The following is a 22,333-nucleotide window of genomic DNA, read 5'->3' as shown; positions in this document are numbered from 1 at the left end:
TAGAAAGGAAAAAGTAGGATAGAGAAGGAAAATGAGTAGCTTACGCTCACATATATATATTTTGCCTAGGTTTGATGCCAGTAGACAGCCCTGTTTCTAGTAAAAATAATTTGTTTAATATGCTACAGATGTGACTTGATTAATAGTAATTAAAAATAATTTAAGTCATGTGTCCTGTGAGCAGCATGAGTGAAGCCCCAGTGGCACTTACAAGAAATTATTGTTTTGCTTTCCTCCTACTAACCCACAGCTCTGCCTCATGGTGCAGTGAGAGCAATGAAGCATCACCTGTACTGCCTTGAGAAGTGGCAGATTTGACACCAATAACACCCAACCCAAGAACCTGTCAGTTGTGAGAACTGCATTTAGAGGAAAATTCACTGCCCCAGACCTCCACAGTACTGATGAATGCTGCTTGTTCCTACCTATAGTCTCATTTCTGTGACACCAGACTACACAGTGCTTTCTCATCCATGGTAACCTTTGGAGTGAATGAGAAACTTTAGAGAAAGGCAATTTTAGACCAAAACCCCTTAAGCCAATACAAATTGAATTACTGACATTGATTGAAAATCTAAGAAAACCTCACCCACAGCAGTCTAAGGAGAGACCTCTGAACTACATTTAAACTGAAAGCCTTTGCTGAGATTACTCCATATACTTTACTTTTATAAGGCTAAACAGACTCACTTCTTTGACAGCACTGTAGTTATTTATATTATATTAGGAACAGAAACACCATTCACTATCTAGCGGCCATAACACAAATGAACGTTCCCACCAGTCCTTATGAAACACAAGACATGAAAGCCAAGCCCCCGAGAACTTCTGCGGCGGTTTTACACCATCCTCAGCTGATGTAACCCAGCTCGTACCAAGTTCACCGTGTGCTCAGCCGCACTCCTCGTCCCGCCCCGCCGTGGCCAGGCGGCGGCTCCGCACCAGGCCCGCTTTCTGTCAGCAGGCTGCAGCCGTTAACAGGCGGCGCGCGCGGCGCGGGAGGCGGCGCCACCTGGCGGCCGTCCTGCCGCCGCCTCGAGCAGCTGAAGGTGCCCGAGGTACGAGCATTGTGCTCAAGTCTCCCTTTAAAAGACAGTTTCTTCATAGATCTAAGCGTTTTAACGGGATCTGCACAAAACCTATTACCAAGAGATTATCATCTTGGGAGCTGCCCCCCCCCCCTCCCCAGTCTAAGTGAATATGCTTCAGGGAGTACAGAGGTAGGATATGCAGAAAACACAAGCTCAAAGGGACATGGAGCACCTCCCCACTGGGCAAACCAGCACCCCTGTTTAGCTGTTCACAACCCCTCCAAGAAGCCTTGCAGATTGTATCTCCTTGTGTTGCCCCTCCTGCAGACGTGAGGGAATTTAGTCATGTAAGAGCAAGGGTTTGCAACGTTGGACTTTCTTGAGGTGCTTCAAAGCCCACTCTGCCACGCCGTCATGACAAACAGGTGGCCTAGGACAAGTACGGCCCTGATCCAGGCCCACAAAGCTCTGTATCAGCCTGTCACCTCTCTCACAGGTCTCCTTACAGCGGAGTGAATGCAGCCATGTCCCTTGCTCCTCCTGGTCTTTCCCTGGCTGCTTCAGAGCTTCAGCAGGCACAAGAGGGCCCCCTTGAGGCTGCAGCATCCTCCTCGCTCCCCTCACCCTGCCTCAGTACTTAGCATAATCGACCCCTCTTCTCTAACTTAACCACCAGCTGTTATCACCATTCCTCAACAAACTTAGTTTAAAGCCCACAGAAGGGAGCATCTGTACTCTGTCACCCACCACTTCTTGGTGTGAACTCTTGGTTCAGGCCCATCTGGTGCTGAACCCTTCCCTTAATGAAACTTGTTCCTTTCTTCATCTATTACAGCACCATAGCAGCTTTGTAAATTCATACCCAAGGGCGGAGAAGCTGCCTTTCTTCTCGTGCCAGAAGTCTCAAGCTTCCGGCTTCACCTCTCTTGGGAATCTGGTATTTCTTTGGGACCTCCACCTTTTCCTCTCTGCCGTGTAGTATTTCTAGGCTGGCCATAGCATGAAGGTTCACTGTGACCTAGAGCTCTTATAAAAACATGGCATTAATTTTTCACAGACTGCATGTCTCGGAGCAGAAGACTAGGAACAGTGCTGTTGCACTTCAACACCTATAGAGAAGTAGCAGCTGGAACTTCTGCCCAGGTCTACCTAGGAGTACTAAACTAAAGTCTTGCTATTTCAAGACTACCGATTTGCACTTCAAAAACTGAATCACAACTTATTAGAATAAACTTTTATTTACTGCTCTCAGGATCCTTTTCCATACTTTAAGCAACAAAACCTGCTACATTCAAATCTATACAGATTTACTGATATATCATTCACATTTTACAAAACCGGATATAGATTTGGGAAACTTGTATAAGTTACCTTTATTTACATGTAATATTCTCAGCTCTAATGACCTAGATGAAGAATAAAACAAAGTGGGATTTTAAATATCCCTTAAGACCCATTACATTTGTTACATAATTTACATATCTGTATAGAGAGATGTGCTACACTTCCTTCTTGCATATTTATAAAGACTAAACGAATTTCCTGGCCAAACCTAGGTACTGTCATTTCTACAGATTGTATTGGTAATAAAATGTTAAAATCAGAGCAAGCCAGGTATATAAATCTGGTTTTTTCTTTTAGAAACAACTTTGCTAATCATTTTATCCAGCATTTGCTCAAAAGAAGTGTTAATATTAATACAAAAAACATCCACATTTACAAAATAAATCAACCTAGTATTTATATGATAAGTTGATCTACAATCAATTGCACATTGTTGGTTATGACTTTGGTTATACAGTATTACCAAATTTGGTTTCTAGACTAACAGTGGAGGAAAAAAAGTATAAAAATGCAGCTGTAGAAACTAGTACAACCTGTAAACATATTACAGAACCAAATTCTGCACCTGATCACATGTGCATAACCTCCATGCAGTTCAGAGAAGCATGCACATATCAGATGCTGAATTTGGCCCAGAAACCCCTGTAAACATGTTTTTTATTGTTATGTAGTGCAATACTGCAAGAATGGATAATAAAGGCCTCTATCTATCAGTAACTGAGTGATATCCATACAAATTTCACTTTGAGATTACTTTGTTGCAAAAGGCTGAATTGAAAATATTATCCATCATTGAACTACAAATTTATCAAAAGTGATGAACACTCAATAAACCAATGACAGTATACAAATTCAAAATAAAGTATATAATCTTTCATTACAACACAATTATGCTGCTTGTCTGTTTTATATAAAAATTCTGGTTTTGTTACACTGTTTTAACAAAAGCAAGTTAGAAACAGAACTCTAACAAATACAATGTGTCAGCAAGTCAATGCTCTGCAAACTGATGGCGGATAATGCAAACAAATGCTTTCCTTTCACTAATATGCTTTGGACAGATGGGTAGCAAACTGCTTGAAGCAGCACAGATTATGATATTGCATTACATGAAGTTTGTTGGTTTTGGTTTTTCGTTGGTTTGGTTTTTAACCCAGTTTAGCAATTTCAGTTGTTCCTCTTAAAGCAGCAATTCAAATTTACACCCTCTGCAAAGACTTCTTCACAGTTTTACTTCAGTAGTTTACTGCCGGAGAGTCTGTCAAATACTGTAGAAGAGGCAACTGCTTAAAAACATTTTAGGTGTTGACTTACTTGGCACTGCCCCATCCAATGTGTATATTGTAGTTATTAGCAAGGTTCACAAAACTGCCTAAACGGCAAAATATATTTTCAGAAGTTAGTGAATTTTGAATACTTACAAGTAATACTATGAAGATTCAATGTGACTAAATACAATGATAGTCCCTGGAGAACTTAAATTTGTCTGTAAACCCTTAAAATTAAATTGCAGCACTGGAACGATACAATTTACATATGTGTCTTAATCAACCCCATCAAAACCCTGAGTATTTTCAATTGCTAGAAGAAGTTTATCCCGTAAATCTTCAAACGAGTCATATGGAGGCAAATCCAAGCGATTAAAACTGAAAAACAGATGAAAACTCTTAAGTATTTCATCACTCTTACAAAAGGTCATAATTTACCTAAATTAAATACTGACCAGGTATGAGCTCTTGGCAGTTTTTCAGGGGTGCCCCACTGTTCAACTGTAAACAACTGTGGTCCATTTGAACCTGCAGAAAATAAGACAGAATTTTTCACCCCATTAGGAGATTATTTTCTAATCAGAAATGTAAGTTATGAAATGTTTGGGGGTTTCTGCAATGCAATTCTGATGTTAGTCAGAATTACTTTTTGCTGTATCTTAATTTCAAGGACTTTTACCCTTTATGCTCAGACGTTTAAGACCTAGATGCATATGCATAGTAGCTGGCATTGAAAATTTTGCGCAGAAGACAGTTTTATAATGTATACATTTTGCAAGTGAAAATTTAGACATGTTAAATCACAGTGTGCCAAGTTACAGAACCTGGCAGAAAGCATTCAATGCCCACCTTTGCAACAACAGAATAGAGTAACTGAGAACTTCTTGAAACACAGTGACCACACCTGTATTTCAGGAAGTACTCACTCCCTTGAGAGAACTTTCTTGGCTAGCATGTGCAGCTCCACCTATGCCCATGCCTTCCACAACTCTTACAGAATGGCGTATCTGAAAGTTTCTTGAAGCTCTTAGCTCTCACCAAGTGGATGCCAAGGGCATTTTGTAACTATTTCCTTAAAGCTGCTGAAAGCATTTATCTATGTCTGGAGGAGACTGTGTAGCTTAACTAAAAAACCCAAACCCAAAAGATAAACCCCTATCTTGCCAGAGAACAGGAGATGATTTCTGAGGGTAGATGTCCTCTGACAGTTCTACAAGGAGACCATCAATACAGTTAAGAGAACTGTACTCCAAGGCAGATGGCTACCCAACTACAAGTAGCCTTTCACTTCTGAAATGGAAGACATAAAACATGTTTCAGACTAAAATGAGCAGCAGTAATGAGAACAAGCTGATCTATGAATACAGCTGAGGTATAAGTGCTATGAGGAGTACTTTTAGACCTATGAAATTAATGTGATTTTACAATGCAAGCAAACACCTCCCCTGTTTTTTATGACTCCTCCAAAATTTGTTTGGTTGGATGTTCGGGTTTTTCTCCAACTACACAAGTTATAATTGTCAATTCAATAAGATCTCATTTGTGGCTCTATGGAGACATGGAAAATAATGTATATGTATTCATAATTAAATTATAACATGCAATAATGCACATTGTAGAAGTGGATTTGGAAGATGCTATATACAGAAAATGCTTATATACAGATGCTTATATACAGAAAAGAAGCCCCAAACAACAAAAGCCCCAAGACAGTTCATCCCAAACATGAAAATAAAACAAGAGGAGAAAACCTTTCCACAACTACTAACATACACAAAAAGGTAGGAAATACCAATCAATGCACAGAAACTATATTTCATACAAGTCCAGTGAATGAACTAGGTATGTCAGCAGTTGTGAGAACACTTCCAGCTCCTCTTCTTTACGTTCTTCTTTGGGTTACATGCTTTTTCAACAGAGAAGGCTGGTTAGAAAAGGTAACTAGTGAGAACATCTGAGATAAGGATGAAGCAGAGAAGCAGCTCTATGACTGATGGTTCATCCTATCATGTGACAAGAACATTAACCTCACTTTTATTACCTAGCAGCAGGTAATAACTCTGCATTTTAGCTATCCAACTAATTAACTAGAGGCTGACAAAGACTGCGAGGAAGACAAGAAATAAGAAAGCCACGTCTGTTCAGTGTCCTAGTTCTCAAAACTTGGGTGTATTTGCTTCCGGACAAGCAGCACCCCTTTTATGAGCAGAAATGCTTCTCTGCGCCACAAGAGGGCGCTCTCCGGCTAGAAAGTCAGCTCTAGGGCTGCAGTCCGAAGGTGCAGAGGCAGCAATCACAGGCTCAGCCCGGCAGCAGCAAAAAGCCACGTACCAACACAAAGCACTGAAGAACCAACTACAGTTCTTCAAATACAGCCAGGTACTGGAAATGTGATTGTTTGTGATCATTACTGGGGTTTAGTCATTGTGGTATGCTGGCCACAGTAAAGCGGAAATAACTGTAAGAGAAAGAAACAAAGCACTGTGCAAGACAACAGCTAATTGGATTCGTCATTAACGAGCGAACACAACTACAGCAACTGGGATTTCACTAGAAGACTGCCCAAGGATATGCTAACCACTGGGCAGACAGGAGCTAAGTGCATCAACATTTTTTTCCCCTGTGTCATTCCTTAGTTCTATCTCTGGAAGTGTTTTTAGACAAATAAACAAAAAGAGGCAGCAGAATTCTGATTGGGTTCCATTCTGATGGGTATGTGCTGTAACACCAACAGTACCAAGGTTCAGGTGCAACAGCAGACACATGGCTCAAGTCTGCTGAGGGCACTGTCCTTTCCATTGCAACTCTCAACTCACCAACAGAATGGAAAACATGAACTGAGTATTTATGATGAAAACAGAGAAGGAGAAATGGGGATACATAGTGGGTGGTATTTGTTCACAGTTCTAGTGGTTTACAAACAAATTACTGTCTTATTTACACAGAAGGAAATGTTTATTCAACTATGCAAGTTAGGCTACTCAGCTACTTGCATAGGATCTCGAGCACTTTTAGCCTTCATAAAGCAGTCTAGAATAAAACATAATAGCTGATCGCAGATAAAAAGACTTCCCATAAGCAAAACACCCCTATCCTTTGTGGGCTGTTACATCTGCTTGCCTGCGATCTTTCCTCAGTGGGTTTTCTGACTTCGGTATTGAAGTCTGCTCCTCACTGCCAAGTGCTTGTTTCAGTCTCTGCATTGTTGTTTCACTTCTTTTCTTTTGGCATTATGTTTAACTTCTGTCACTTCAGTGGTCCTCTCTAGAGTCTATCCTTACAGACAAACATATTTGTACAACTGTGGCTTGTGAGCAGATAAAAGTAATTGAGGAACTCAGGAGAATCTCAAGTTAACTATTGATGCCAGCATGTCTTTGTAATCTGAACCTAGATAACTGAGAATTTTCTTCAACCTCAATCATATGCTTAATAAAGATTTTTGCACCTCTTTATGACTTTAAGAATCCACATTCCTTTGAGAAGGCCTATACATTTAAAAAGTTTCAAAACCAGAATTATTTACAGAACATGGGAAATGTGTGATCTCAGTCACTCTTTTCTAACTTTGCTTCTTCTGTCAGTATATAAGTCATTTTTAAAACAAAATTTGAAAAATAATCATAGAATCATAGAATAATTAGGATTGGAAAGGACCTCAAAATCATCTAGTTCCAACCCCCCTGCCATGGGCAGGGACAGCTCACCCTAAACCATATCACCCAAGGCTTCATCCAACCTGGTCTTGAACACTGCCAGGGATGGAGCATTCACTGCCTCCCTGGGCAACCCATTCCAGTACCTCACTACCCTAACAGTAAAGAATTTCTTCCTTATATCCAGTCTAAACCTCTGCTGTTTAAGTTTCAACACATTACCCCTTGTCCTATCACTACAGTCCCTAATGAATAGTCCCTCCCCAGCATCCCTGTAGGCCCCCTTCAGATACTGGAAGGCTGCTATGAGGTCTCCACGCAGCCTTCTCTTCTCCAGGCTGAACAGCCCCATCTTTCTCAGCCTGTCTTCATACAGGAGGTGCTCCAGTCCCCTGATCATCCTCGTGGTCCTCCTCTGGACTTGTTCTAACAGTACCATGTCTTTTTTATGTTGAGGACACCAGAACTGAACACAATAATCCAAGTGAGGTCACAATACTCCAAGTGAGGTCATAATGTGCCTATCTTTGAAATCAAACATCATAATAATGTCAATATCAGGTCCTCTGTTACTTAATTGGGAACATAATCTAAGTACTCACCATACAGTTCAGCAAACCCATTCATAGGTACACGTGATGTGCCAGTAACAAACTGAAGTAATCTTATTCTCTTTTCAGAGTCCATCATTAAGACTGCCTATGTATGATAACAGTTAGAATTAAAGATTTATTTTTAAATTAAGCCTTAAAGCTAGCAGAGTTACGCAACACAGGTTCTATTTCTAAATCATTATCCTTTATATAGGTGCATTTTTTTAGTGACACACATAGATCACCTCTCTGCCTATTACTAAAAGCTATGAAGTCAACAATTTTTTAATGGCTCTGTAACAAGAGTACAGTTACTGGCTTAGCAGGCTGTTAAAATACTTCCCTTGAAGATTTGGCCCCTACTTGCTTTGAAGTTCCCTGATGCTATGAACTAGCAGCCAAATTCCGGTAATTTATTAAACAGAAGAGTTTAACACCTCTTCAGCGTAACCATGCCAGAAAAATCTACACAGAAATATTCTGAACCCCCATCAGACATGGATTATTCCTTTTACCTTTTTTAAAGTAAGCATCAGTAGTGTATTTACATTCTTAGCATGCATCTCATCTTTAGTTTTCTTACTTTCTCAGGAGGTTTAATGGACAAATATTTACCTAGCTATTCATGAATCACATTATAAACTAGCATAGCTGAACGGCAGCAGCTTTTGATCAGGTTTTACGTTAATAAAAATAAAAGAAAATAAGAATTTCATGATACCTTCCAGAACCATTGTATTACTTGATGGTTTGTGTTGTAGCCATTTTTGTATTTTGTATGTAGTTTCCAATCAGCCACATCCACATCTCCCAGTCCACACATTAATAACTACACAGATAAATAAAAAACAAAAACAAACACCACCAAAGTTGAAGTCGGTAACATTAAGTTTGAACATAATTTGTTTTCTTTTACATGATACACTTACCTCTAGCTCGTTTTCATCAAAGATTTTAATCAGATCCTGTGGTATTAGTTCAAAAAAGCCCTAAAAAGATGAGGGAACTTCTTAAAAATCAAGTCAACATTATTTAAGCATTTTTTGTTCAGTTAAAATGATCTGTGGACGCTTTAGTAAACACAGCCAAAGCAATACAGCAAACACAGATTTTGGACATCAGCAGCCCCCAGTTTGGTCACGCTACTTTTAATTCTGATTTATTTTACTTCTTCATTGTGCAACACTGATTGGATGAATACGTAAGTCTAAATAACGTATGTAATATCATTTAAGCAAGTAAGGATAAGGCAGATAGTTTAAACAAAATTAGTAGAATTAATTTTTTTCTCTGCAGAATTCATTACACAGTTTGCACTACAGCTAAAGCTGTTAGCCAGGATTGAGAAATAAGCAAATTTTTCAATATGAATTAAACACCTCAGTAAAAATGCACCAAAAAGATTTTTAAGTCTGAAATAATTCAAAGCTGACTACAAACAGTATTACTGCCTTTTGTCCTACTTTCAGCAACATTACCTGTGGGTCTGCAAGATGTCCAAAAAAGTCTGTCTTAAAATTAGGCAGAACAAATTCTTACAAGAATTTATTTTGTAATTAAAACTATACCTCTTTAAAAGCTGACATTTGTTTCTGTACTCTGCTCACAAATCTCCACTGAATTACAAGACTGTAAAAACAAAACAATAACCCACATTTAAACTAAAAGCAATTTATATACAAAGCAACAACCTTCTTTGTTAATACAACTCAGACAGCCCCTGTTACTAGAGGGGCAACTCAGTGAGATACATTGCACATAGTGACCACTACTTACTGAATGTAGTCTCTCTTGTTCTTGTTGGTGACAACTATTTCTGATCCACCACTTTTCAGTTCATGTTGATGAGTCTAAATGCAATATACAGAATAGGCCTTAAAATGAAATAAATATGTAACACAATTCAAGTGCTATTATTAGGTGATTCAGCTAACTCCTGAAGACTGCAGAATTTGAAAATCACAAGAAATAGAACCAGTTTCAAAGGTCACAAAAATAGAATTTGGTTGACTGCTTTAAAAAACATATTTATTATTCAGGGATATCAGACTCCAAGGGGGCAACCTCAATTTCTTCTGACCTGTTACAACAGATCACCTAAGTTTGCATACATGTTCTCAGTAATGCAGGTTTCGCTAACTGCATATGCAATGACCCAGCCTTTTTTAATGCATTTCAAAGGAAAAACCCTTACAGAACAATTTCAGCAATGGTCTCAGTAAATAGGTGAATGACTATGCATACCTGTTACACAGAAATTTGTTCTACTAGAACCTCAATAGACAGATATCTGATTTTCAGTTCATTACAGATGTACATTTTCACGTTCTTACTTAGGATCCCTTTAGTTACAGAAGACCAGAAAGGCAATTATCCTACATAGATCTACTTGGAACCTCTAATTTGGAATTTGCATTCAAGACCTGTGATGTTTCTACATTACTTGCCTTGGACAGCTTTCTACTTAACAGCAGATTTGTTTATTCCATAGCTCTCTAGTACCTCTTAGAGAAAAAAAACAACTATTATTACCTCCCAATGAAAATTATGATTCCAACCATTTCCAAAAGAGCTCATCCTTTCCAGCCAATCACATAAACCCAACCTCTACTCCAGATTAAGTAACAGGACTATGGATATCTTAATCTCAGTTGCACTCACAGCAACAGCTACAATTCAAGTACTATTTAAGAAAAAACCCCATGAGTTATCTTTTTTTTAAAGTTTTGCTTATTTCCAAGTCCTTTGTCACATCACAGCCAGGCTAGCAGAGCACTGCCTAAACATGTGCCAGCTAAAAGATGCAGCTGATTGAACAAACCAACATGAACTGTGAATGAAGGGGTTTTAATACCATACAGATAAAATCAGTTAAATTTGTAGGTCAAATGGTTTTCTTTCATGTTTTGTCTATTGTACTTTATGTAAACATACAAACCTGACCAAAAAGTTCCTCATCAACTACAAATCTGAGGTCTAGTTCTGTTGGATCATTTTCAAGAATCCATCGCAGAGAATTGTAATATTCACTGTCCTGAAAGAGATAATTACAAGGTAGTAAATACAAAATAAGAGTAGCCACCTTTGATGCTACAGAAGGCTCCATTACAGCCCAGCAAATGCTGCTACCTAGGATAATCCCGTGTTGGTTACGGAGTCTCTGCAATTGTACAAATGTCTACAAAGACACTGGAAACTCAGCAATCTCAGGACTAAAAATCCCTCACGTAGCACAGTGGTGATAAGATTCCCTCTAAAAATATTACATTCTATCACTCATTAGTATTTTCAGTCTCTGAAGGTATGATACATTTATTGTTAATAATCAAAAGACACAAACTGATTTAAAAAACAAGTTGAGACAGGGATCCCAGAGATGTTTATAGTTAATTTTCAAAACCTTAGAGTTTAAAAATATTTAAAAAAAACATCACAGGAGTTCCAGAGTAATTTTTTCCATACAGCTTAACTGACTTAAACCAGAGTCTAAGTCTCTGCCTTTCAGTGGATTTTTAAATTCCTATACAACTTAAGACTGATGAAAGATGTAGCCAAAAATATCTTTGAATCACACTCATTCACTATGTCATTAAAGACAAAACAGAACATGAAACCCTAATTTAAATGGGAAGTTTAAAGTGGATATAAGGAAGAAATTCTTTACTGTGAGGGTAGTTAGGCACTGGAATGGGTTGCTCAAGGAAGTTGTGAATGCTCCATCCCTGGCAGTGTTCAAGGCCAGGTTGGATGAAGCCTTGGGTGACATGGTTTAGTGTGATGTGTTCTTGCCCATGGCAGGGAGGTTGGAACTAGATGATCTTGAGGTCCTTTCCAACCCTAACTATGATTCTATGAACATACATGATATAACAAATTACATACCACAGACTCCATATCATGAAGTGTTATTGGCTTTTGGAGCATCATCTTGTAGAAAGGACGAATAAAAAAGGCTTTAAAGAAGAACAAATAAATTGAACAGTACACAACTTAAAATTCAAAATATCCACTATATTATCCTTAACAGCACATTAAATAAAATAAATACTAACCATCCAAAAGTTTGCCATGGTAAACAGCCATTCCAGCTACACGACCTATAAACTTGAAATAAGAGAGATGATCTTCATTGCAAAGTCCAGAGTTTGGATTGATCTGCAGAGTATAGTTATCTCTGAAGTTCAGGGAGGAAGCAGGGAAGAAAAAGAAAAACAAAATGTTGTGCTATTGGAACTGTCCCACATCTGAAGATCCAAAAGACACCACCTTGGTTAAAGCAGGTATTACTTTTCATGAAGTTGAAAAATAATCATATATGGATTAATAAATTCTAATCTAATATTAATATTCATTAGAAAATTCTATTGGCACAGCAGAAATAAAAGTTTTGAAACACTATGAACTACCTTCATGAGTTAGAAATATACCAAAGAGAAGAGATTTAATGCCTATTGTTTTTACAGTGGTTAGAATAACATTCTCCACATTATTTGTTAAATAATGCTTCCTCTATAAGTAGTAGATGGTTGCAAGCAGATGCCTGTCTATGCAAAGATGACATAGCTTATGTTAGATTGCTGAAAAAAACAAAAATACTGGTACTGTCTCTGCATTATTCTTCTGTCAAACAAAGAACTAGGTGCAGAATATTGCTGTTAACTAAACCCTTCTATACAGCTGGGGATGGGGGAGGATTAATTCAATTCTTTAAGTAGATATGAGAAATACAGTTGATCTACTTTCCCTAACTAAACTAGTTTTCATGTCTTCCAGACCTGTATTACTTACGTTGCTGAATATTCAAACAATCCATAATAAGGATTAAACATTTCTTTAGAGAGAAGGAAGAACCATTCCCTGGCTACTCCTCCATAGTCTAAACCTTTTTCACCATCAAATTCAATCCAAAGTCTTGCTTTAAGGAAATCTGCTCTCTTTACAGCTATAATTCTTCTATAGGAATCTTCAAGGATTGTTGTGCGATGAATTTTCATTTCAAATCTATTTGGAATATCACTCTGAAAAAAAAATAATGAAAAGATAGAGTAAGATAATAAAATCCAGCATCTTCAAGTCTTATAGAGTGCACAAATTCTATAGACTAAGAACGACACACAAATCCTTTACTTACATGATTTGTAAACATAACACAGTATGATTGACATGAGTTTCTGTCTACATAGAACTTGCATGGAGAGTTTACGATACTAAATTCTATTTCATACCAAGAAAATAGGGTTAAAATAAATACTTCTTAATAACAGCATATGCTCAATTGTTCTGCATGCACCAAGGCATGGAATCTTTTTTTAACAATGAAAATTCATCATAATTTAAGCTCGTTTTAAAAAAGCAAACAAACAACCAAACAAAAAAGAACACCAAAAAAAACCCCAAACCCACTCAGAGTAAGGCCCTAATAAACCAGGACTAAAACTTTGTTGAATCATTAAATCACTGTATAAGAATAGAGTACTTTCCTCATTTTGGTTGTTTTCAACCAGTTTATTTCAGCAATTGCTTCAGGCAAAATTGAGAAATTCAGTGAAAGTGTGGACAGGAAATTTCATCTTGTGTTTCTCTATCACTAGAGGAGGATGATGCAATAAAACTCAATATATTTCAAATTTGAAAGAAGATACCAAGTAGAAATATTGAATTTTTTAATGCAGAAGTATTTCATAAATCACTTTGAAGAGCACATGTTTGGATATGCTTCCTTTTTATTTTCTTATACTCCTTAAATAGTCTATCTTAAACTACAAAAAAACCCACCTAGAATGCTGCATTTAAATGTATGCCTATTTATATCCAACAGCAGCTTGATCCAAACTATAAGCAAAAAATAATTGCTTGGGGTGAGGGAGCACATTATTTGCCATTTTCCACGCTGCAAAATACTTTACACTATCATCTCCCTATTTAGATGATGGTTGAAATCTATATGTCTTTTTTACCATTTGAGAAAGCAGTAAACACCTCTAAATTAAAAAAACATTAAAAACCCCTGCCTTTAGTCGCAAATGAAATTTTTAGGATTAAAAAAAAAAGCTTAAGCAATAATAAAATCAATTCCTGAAATCAAACTTTGCTGATTAAAATAGTATTCAATAATTTAATCTCAATATAAATCCATCCCTAACCCTAAATTGTCATTTAGGTATTTGTGAATGTTTAAAAGGCAATAGTAACCTATGCTTTAAAATCTAGATGTGTATTTAGTTCTTTAATGATGACAATTACTTTGCGTGGCTAAGCTGTCTATCACTTCTCAGATTAGGATAATGACATTTGAATGAATGCCAAACTTGTTTGACTTGGAACTCAAAAAGTGAGGTGCATATATAATTGCATGCAATTTACATGTCAGTTCAAAACACAGACAGGATAGAGACAGACTTGGTAGGTAAAGGTGAACTAGGGGTCTAAACTCCCAAGGCTATATTTATATATATAAAATATCTCTCAAGGATACCAAATTTGACTGCAGTTCTGCAGAGACTCATTGTTATCCTAATATCAAGATGCTATTTAGAGTCTTTTATGCTATGTGTTATAAATATACCTGGCACTGCCACTTCACTAGAACTTGCAAATGAGATTCATAAACTTAAGATTTTAAAGCTGTACGAAGCTGCAATCATCTAGCCTGATCAAGATGACAGTACCGATTTCAATCTGGACAGTCTAAAATCTATTCTGAGAACTTGTATTTCCATATGCTGAGTTCCAAAAACTAGTATGCTAGATCAGGGATTTCCAAACTTTTCTGTTGCCAGCCTGCTTCCAAGTTCACGAGCTATTTTAACCTTTTAGAAATTCTACTTTCTCAATTAGATCACTCAGTCTCAACACTGCATAAAGTCACAAACTCTGTTAGATTAAACTCTAATCATTACCAAGTCACTGCTTCACAACTATATTTGCGATCTGACAGTAAACTTACCAGCCATAGGAAGGCTACAAAATTCAATTTCTTTTCACTGTAACCTAAACTTTTCTTTGTTCGGGGCTGTAAGTTTCTTAACCTTCTGCTGGATTCCTACTGATTACTAACCTGTTTCTTCAATTTCTTTCTGAAGAACTCATACTTCCGCTTATAGTCCCTGGAGTAAGGCACAGCCTTTGGGGAGAAGAAGAGAAAACCAAAGAAAAAAATGTGCCTGAAATACTCTACCAATTCATGTAATAGAAAGTAGTCTATATTTACAAAAAACAGACAAATGCATTTAAATTCTGAGAAAACAGGAATATACATTTTACTAAGCACAAAGGGAGACTTTCAGTTTATAAATACAGACAGTTCAAAACATCTGGAATTAAAAGTACTTCTCTGTTCAGATCATTTGTTCTGATAGGATTTATCCTATACTTTATTGTTCCATAGGATTTATCCCATACTTTACTATTAGCTGATGTGAACCAGATCACTGACTGACCCAGATCAAAGTGTCCAAAATGCTTTTGGTGACTTACATAACGCATAGTCCTTCCCTGCTGTATCATGACAGACCTGGCTATAATCACCTCTATTTTCCATGGACAGAGAAGGTTGTTTACATATGCAGGCTATTAATACACACAGATATCAGCTGAACACTAAAACCCATCTATAATTATAATGTGCACTGTCTTTGCAATTAGTCCTGGTAATTTTGCACTTCAGATTAAGTGTCAAGGCCAGATAATTATTTCTCAGTTGGAAATTAATTTAATTCCTTTTAAAGACTTTTTTTTTATTTATTTTGGACACTGTGGATAAAAAATAATATTTCTTGTCTGCTTCAAACCCCCAAACTTTCCAGCTACTGTGGAAACTGATTTTTCTTTCTGGCATTTTAAAAACATTTCCAACCAAAGCTTTCTAAACAGTCCTGAAATCAAGAAATGAAAATGCCTTGTTCAAACACCCTGGAAGTTTCATCTTTTAGACTGAATGTCTGATAAATGCCAAGTTTGTTTGAATTCTGTTAACAATATTCCTCAAAAATAGATAAAGCTACATCAGGAAAGCTTACTGGTCCAGTTATTGCCACATTCTGCAGGCGAGGATCCTCCCACTGTGTTTTCTTTGTATCTGCAAGACATTTCTGAATTAGTTCCACTAATTTAGCTAATGTTCACGTTTAAAATGATGAGTGGGTGGAGAACACTACATTGTACATACTGTGGTTTATGAAGAATATTCTTCCATCTGTGTGAGTTCTTTCTTCCCACCCTGGCTGTAAGAAGGACACACTTTTATTACAAATTTCTGACCATATAGTTTGCATAAAACTCAGCATGATCTGCAGTTGGAGGCATTCCTCCTTTCCATCTACCCTCAGCACTGGAATTTAAAATAGAGTGGTTTTGGTATAAAAAAGCAGGCTGCATTTTCTCATATGCAAGTTTCTATAGGGCTAACTTAAGTACTTAAACTGTTGTATCTGCAAAAAAAGGTTAAAACTTTACTCACTGGTAATGGACCCAGGTCTACTGGATCTAGGGAAGTCTTTCTCCTCGGATGAGCAGAAATTTTCAGTCTTGGATCTTCCTTTGAAAACAAAACAAGCAACATGTTACAATTCTTTTGTTGTTTTGCTTTTAATACTTTCATCTTTATTACTGATTGTGTAAAGAATATGCCTAGTACCATCTGGAGAGTTGTTGCATATTCTATATAGCCATGTAGGCAGAAGGTGTTTGTGTAAAATTAGGTCTTTCCATAATCCTGAAGAAATGAATATTCATTTTGAACCAATTTAATGCATTTCTCTACTCTGAAATGAGTAACCTAGACCTACTCTGTAAATACTGACGTCCATAAGCACTTCCTAGTGGTGTGCAGTGCCACTCTGTGGAACTGTAGTGTACAACTCCCTCATCCATATTGTAGCTACACCTGGCCTGCTTTCACAGGAATCTGCACTGTGCACTGAATCATGTGACAAATTCAAGGTAATGCATTTCCTGTAGAAGGTAAGTTCACAAAACTGATTTCTGTTAACAGGACATATAAGCTATCACAATTTCATCATTATGACAGAAGTGTTATGTAGGAGATGTTTTTATGTCTGCAAAACAAATTCCAACACACATCAGTATTTTCTCCCTTCCAAGCTAAATTTCAAGTACCAACACAGTTTGTAAAATTCATCATGCTCTATTCATGATAAATAATGTAAATGACTTTGCATTTTTATTTTACATATGTTCCTTAAGGGATGTGACACAGCTATCCTGACACTGAGGAAATCTACAGAAGCTTGCTGAAAGCAGCAAAGCTTTGGCTTGAACTGTAATTTCAGTCCACAAGAGCAGTTTTCCATTACCCATGTTGTAGTTTTGGTATTGTGATCAATAAAGAATGGTCTCCCATTAGGTGCATGTCGAACTTCCCAGCCTTTAGGGAGAAATCCTTGCTCCATTTCAGGCTGCTGCTGAGAAGACTGTTGTGATGAATCACTTGATGTTGCTTGTGATTGTCTTCCCACAGAAATGCTTTGTGTAGCTGACAACTGACCTGTTTCCACAGCAGTCTATGGTAAATGATAAAAAAAAAAAAAGCATCCAATCAAAGACTTGTAGAACAATGTATTTTTTCTATTACCCTGTGTTTTGACTCATGAAAGAAGCTTCATAGAGCAAGTGCCAAACACTATATAGATTTCAGTCTATTATCAACAACATTGACTAGCAACCACTGATTATGGTACAAAGGTCAAAAGAAGTTTTTCAGGTTTCTCATCAGCTATCACCCTCCAGAAGGCTTTCATGGTACATTGATAATAGAGTGACTTGCCATAAATATTATTGTTCCCAACTCTTGTTGCGTTCTCTCACATATTTTATGTAGTGCTTTACCAGTTTATGCCTTTTTTCATTTCAAAGAGATCTCTAAAGTTTACTTTTATTAAGTGAAATGCTTAAATGGTTGAATGATTAAAAACATTAATAAATCAGAAGACAGACAGTACCTGTACAACTGGTTTTACCCAGGTAGTGGTTCTAGAATTGTGATCTATATAATATGACCTCCCTTTTTCATCCTGTCGTTCTTCCCAGCCTGGGGGTAATCCAGATGAAGTAGGCAGTAACTAAGTATTAGCGATAACAGAAGAAAAACATTAAGAAAACTATGAAATTGACTGAAAAAGCTTTCCTCTATCCAATCAAAACAACAAAACAAGACTAGTAACTCAGAAGGTTCATGACTTTCACAAATTAAATAAAATAGAAAAGCAGTTTTTAAGTCCTTACTGAACAGTATGAAGTAACAGGGTTTTTTTATATTCAAGCTCCTCATCTAAAATGTATACCTGGTTTAGGTATCCCCTAATAGTTTGGCTTAGTTTGCAGCATCACCATGAAAACATAATGTAAGAATGGTGGTACAGCTTTTAATTACAAAGCAAACAATTTGCAAAATAAAACTACTGTCTTCAGGGGAAGACTACTTCCTTCTGCATGCATTAAGCTAATGATAAACTAAAATCACAAAGTTGGAACATGAAAGCTTTACAACCGAACTCCAGTTTTGCTAGACTCATAATTGCTATTTCATTAGGACAGCTGCCAGAAGCAAAGGCCAAATCTCATTTAAAATATCAGCACATAAGAAATAGTTCCAAATTAAAAAATCCTTCAGCTTCTCTGCTACCCAAGCCTGTGTTTCTCTGAGGGAAAATGACATACCACTGGATGTGCAGGCTGCTCTTCAACTCTGTATGTTTGCAGACTCCCTCTTCTGCTGGAATGGTTCTTAAGTAGTAAAGAGGAATGACATGTTAGTTATTATTGCAGCTTTAAGGATGGCAGCAAACAGTCAATAATGGTTATCGCACTTTAAATATTACAGTTTTCATCTTGAACAAAGTGTCCTACTTGTTCTGAAACATCAATTTAATATAATATTTTGGAAACTCCCGTTTTCATACTCTTAGAAGTACTAAGCTCCACACTCTATTATAACCTTTAAAAAGAAAACCCTAACAACAGATGTTTTCACATGTAAAATGTCAGAGTTAATTATAAGCAGTTTCATTACAATTGAATTCACAGTATAGAACTTACTGCATTACCCTGTCACAGTGGACTAAAGCCTATGATTGATCAGGGCTAATGTAACTTTCCAGAGATTAGATTAAGTCAATAATGACAAGATATGAGAGTCTCAGACAGTCAGTTTGAGAAGAGTAACTTAATCCCTGGACTTTCTGTAAGCATCCATCTTTCAGCCTAGAATCATATTTAGATTTAATCTGCTACAGTAAAGCAACTGTATTTCATCTTGCTCCGGAATTTCCCAGATGATTTGAAGGACTGTTACCTCTCCATGTACTCTTTCAAGAATATTTCAAAGAAAAAAAGCATAATTAAGGTTTTCTTAGTTTTTTTTTCTTTGGGGAGATGCAGGTGAAAAGAGGCAAGACTGTCATTCTAGCTAGCTCTTGCAAATAATTTCAACATCTGCCACTTCCTTTGATTACACCACCCAAGCAAGCTGAAATAACAGTTTTCCTGTTATCCATAGGATTCTGAATAGCAGAGATTCAATAAAGTCTTGTTACTTTCACTTTGCTGTTTCTAGTAACACTAATGATGCTTTTGTACCAACTTAGAAAAACAGTCAACTCCAAATTTCCATTTGAAATGGCATTCTCAGCATCACAAAAGCTAAGGACTTTATTTAAATACCACAACCTTACAGACTGGATGGTCTGGGTCACCTTTATAGGCTTTCCTGAATGGACAGGGGATTTCTCAAGTCACATATCAGGTTACCAGGCTGTTTGTGGAGCTCGGGTTTCACAAGACAGCTGAGCATATTTAATTGCTTGCTACCACCAAAAAGACATGCCTCACTCCTGGCTATGTACTCCTGCTGCTTCCCCTTTGCCACCACGGTATTTGTCAGACAAAACAGCATGCTGTTTCAGCTTGCTAACTGCAAATAAAAACAGAGCTGGGAGAAAAAAAAGAGATACTAGTTTTCTGCTGGGTTGGCAAGCTGAACAGTCACTGAGGGATCACACAAGTTTCCTAACTGGCACACGGCTGTGGAACTGTATGAGCAAGGTCCTTTTTCACTGCTATGGAGGTACCAGTTACCAATCATAAGCCTTTCCACCAATATTCACAATGAAAAATGAACTTGTCCTAGTGGAAAAAGTAACTAATATAGCACAACTCCTTTAGAAATAAGCTTTTAGGATATAGCTTCCTTCATCTGTAGTTTTCAGCACTCAGTATGACAGTAGAAAGGGTAGATTTACAGACTGTAAAACAGTTCACGCAAGTCTGTTTCAATCTCGGGAAAAAATTCACATAAGTGAAGCAGGTAAGAATAAAATGTTTGCTTAGATGGGGTACCAGTTTAAAAAAAATTCTTAAATCCTCTGTATTTGAGATGAAATTAAGTATTTATGGATCTAATTCTATCAGTAGTAACATTTTGAGCAAAATATTGTAAATATTTATGTACATTAGAACAATGAGAAAAATAATTTACAGTGTAAGTGGCTGACTGGCCAGTAGCTGAACTTCCAGAGGTAGTAAGCCTGGCATTCAATTCTTCTGCAAGATGAGTCTGTATGTCAGAATTACTCTGAGAGAGAGGTGTTTGAAGGTTCTGATTGCTATACATTGTTGCCTCATCTTCAGTTATAATTTCCCAGCTCTTTAAAAAGAAAATAAAGAAAAAATAATTTTACAAAAAATAATTTTACCCAAGTTACAAATAGTTAAGACAAGCTTTTTGATTAGATAAAAAGCTAACTGCATTTCAGAAACATTTAGAGATTGTTTTTACCTCAGGGGAATCTCTGTTGTCGAGATTTTCTGTATCTTCTGATATCTGTCGCCGATGAGAGAACACATGCTGGGCCTCCAACTGCACACTACCAATGTCTGCAACACCTACATTGTCCCTGTTGGAGGATGGGAGGGAAGTCAGCACACAGTAGCCATGTTTTACTTTTCAACCGTAAGCTAGGCTAACAGCAAAAACATGCAGAAGAAAAAGACACAGTGAGCCATAAAAATTAATGCAAAGTGTTTAAAAAGAATAAGCACTCACGTTGATGAGAAGCGTTAACTAAAAATCAGAGAGCATTCCAGGAATTATTTTTGTAATTCACATACTAAGAAAAACAACTACAATTAAAAAAAGCAAGGTAAATAATTTAATGCAGTGCCTGTTGGGAAGGAGGAACCAGGTTCAGAGCTGGAAAATTAATTCCTTTCCATTTCTGTAGTTATTATCTCTTACAATTACAACCAATTTCTATTTGAATGCATACTTCCAGAGAACAGAAAGAATACTGTGCGGTTAAAATGACCATTAACTAGTGATCCTTACACATGGACTTGAAGTTTAAGTCATGGAAAAGCTCTCTACTAATGCTCTAGCTGTTCGTTTTCTGGCTGTCCTTGCTGTCACTATAACCAGAGTGAACCAGTTACACTAGTTAATGTAAGACCTGAATTTTCAGGCCAAAAGACATACTGAGCAGTTGGTCTTTTCCACTGTGTTCTTCTGAATTCATGATTGACATAGTAGGTCCTCCCAAGGATGTCTTGCCTTTCTTCCCAGCCTGAAGGCAGCGGAGGAGATTCCTGCTGCTGCTGCTGTGGCTGGCTAGCAGCATCTGGTTGGTCCAATATAATCCACCCAGGCTGAGAGATATAACATTAACTACATTAATATTACTAATAGACATATGGCAAGTTAGTACCAGATCAAAACCAAAAGCCTAACGTATGTTTTCTTTTTTAGGCATACTGACAAAACCACTCCTTTAGTTAGAAAAAACACTCCAGAATTTTTGTGCAGTCTTACAACTTCTAAGATACAAGCCATCGCCTTCTGATTCTAAAACACTACAGTTTTGCGATTCCTAACATTCATTTTTACTGTAACCATCCTTAACAGCTGAAGACATTTGCTAGGTTTTTCAGCAACAAATATGTCTTCTCCCACCTCTAATTCTTCCGCCTGTTCTGTGGTTTCTTCTTCAGACCCATTGCTTTTAGGTAAGTATGTCATTTTTAATCGAAGGTGGCCTTTAACTCTTGATTTATGGCTGCAGAAGAGAAAATGAAACATTCTAATTGTGCACTTGTTAAATTGTTACCTGGAAATAAAACAGCTGAAAAAGCACTGCTAGAGGATTCCTTTTACATTCCTCAACACAAACTTGGCTTTTTATAATTTAATGAAGATCAATAACGGTATTGAGTTTTTAGACTTCTGAAAACACTTTGACTTATGTGCCAGAACTAGAAACCTTTCTTTGGAACTCACTCAATTGAAAACTTCACTAGTAACCAATGAATAATGATAAAGAACAAGAAAATAGGAATCATGACAATTTCATTCATATAATTATGATAATTTGGCTGCGTGCAGACAATCTATCAAGCATTACACAGGACTACTTTGCCTAGAATTTTAAGTT

The 22,333-nt window shown here is 37.1% G+C and overlaps 1 protein-coding gene across 2 annotated transcripts in view; it reads right to left on the bottom strand.

Annotated features, from left to right (window-relative positions):
• Positions 1 to 2,250: 2,250 nt before the first annotated feature.
• NEDD4 (NEDD4 E3 ubiquitin protein ligase) overlaps positions 2,251 to 22,333 on the bottom strand; it is a 58,943-nt gene continuing 38,860 nt past the window's right edge. For both annotated transcript variants that reach the window (XM_034066191.1, XM_013128238.3), the window contains 22 exons: positions 21,856 to 21,958; positions 21,382 to 21,551; positions 20,686 to 20,803; positions 20,386 to 20,553; positions 18,570 to 18,635; positions 17,852 to 17,971; positions 17,207 to 17,413; positions 16,351 to 16,428; positions 16,060 to 16,114; positions 15,911 to 15,969; positions 14,950 to 15,015; positions 12,681 to 12,910; positions 11,945 to 12,066; positions 11,775 to 11,845; positions 10,831 to 10,926; positions 9,669 to 9,742; positions 9,461 to 9,521; positions 8,822 to 8,881; positions 8,614 to 8,721; positions 7,902 to 7,998; positions 4,099 to 4,171; positions 2,251 to 4,021 (listed from right to left, as the gene is read on the bottom strand). In XM_034066191.1, coding sequence (XP_033922082.1) covers positions 3,919 to 4,021; positions 4,099 to 4,171; positions 7,902 to 7,998; positions 8,614 to 8,721; positions 8,822 to 8,881; positions 9,461 to 9,521; positions 9,669 to 9,742; positions 10,831 to 10,926; positions 11,775 to 11,845; positions 11,945 to 12,066; positions 12,681 to 12,910; positions 14,950 to 15,015; positions 15,911 to 15,969; positions 16,060 to 16,114; positions 16,351 to 16,428; positions 17,207 to 17,413; positions 17,852 to 17,971; positions 18,570 to 18,635; positions 20,386 to 20,553; positions 20,686 to 20,803; positions 21,382 to 21,551; positions 21,856 to 21,958 — 2,305 coding nt within the window. In that variant the 3' untranslated portion in view covers positions 2,251 to 3,918. The remainder of the gene's footprint in view (positions 4,022 to 4,098; positions 4,172 to 7,901; positions 7,999 to 8,613; positions 8,722 to 8,821; positions 8,882 to 9,460; positions 9,522 to 9,668; positions 9,743 to 10,830; positions 10,927 to 11,774; positions 11,846 to 11,944; positions 12,067 to 12,680; positions 12,911 to 14,949; positions 15,016 to 15,910; positions 15,970 to 16,059; positions 16,115 to 16,350; positions 16,429 to 17,206; positions 17,414 to 17,851; positions 17,972 to 18,569; positions 18,636 to 20,385; positions 20,554 to 20,685; positions 20,804 to 21,381; positions 21,552 to 21,855; positions 21,959 to 22,333) is intronic.

Source organism: Melopsittacus undulatus, chromosome 9, assembly GCF_012275295.1.
Source record: "Melopsittacus undulatus isolate bMelUnd1 chromosome 9, bMelUnd1.mat.Z, whole genome shotgun sequence".
In the NCBI taxonomy this organism is placed as follows: Eukaryota; Metazoa; Chordata; class Aves; order Psittaciformes; family Psittaculidae; genus Melopsittacus; species Melopsittacus undulatus.
This window is presented reverse-complemented; position numbering and strand designations above follow the sequence as displayed.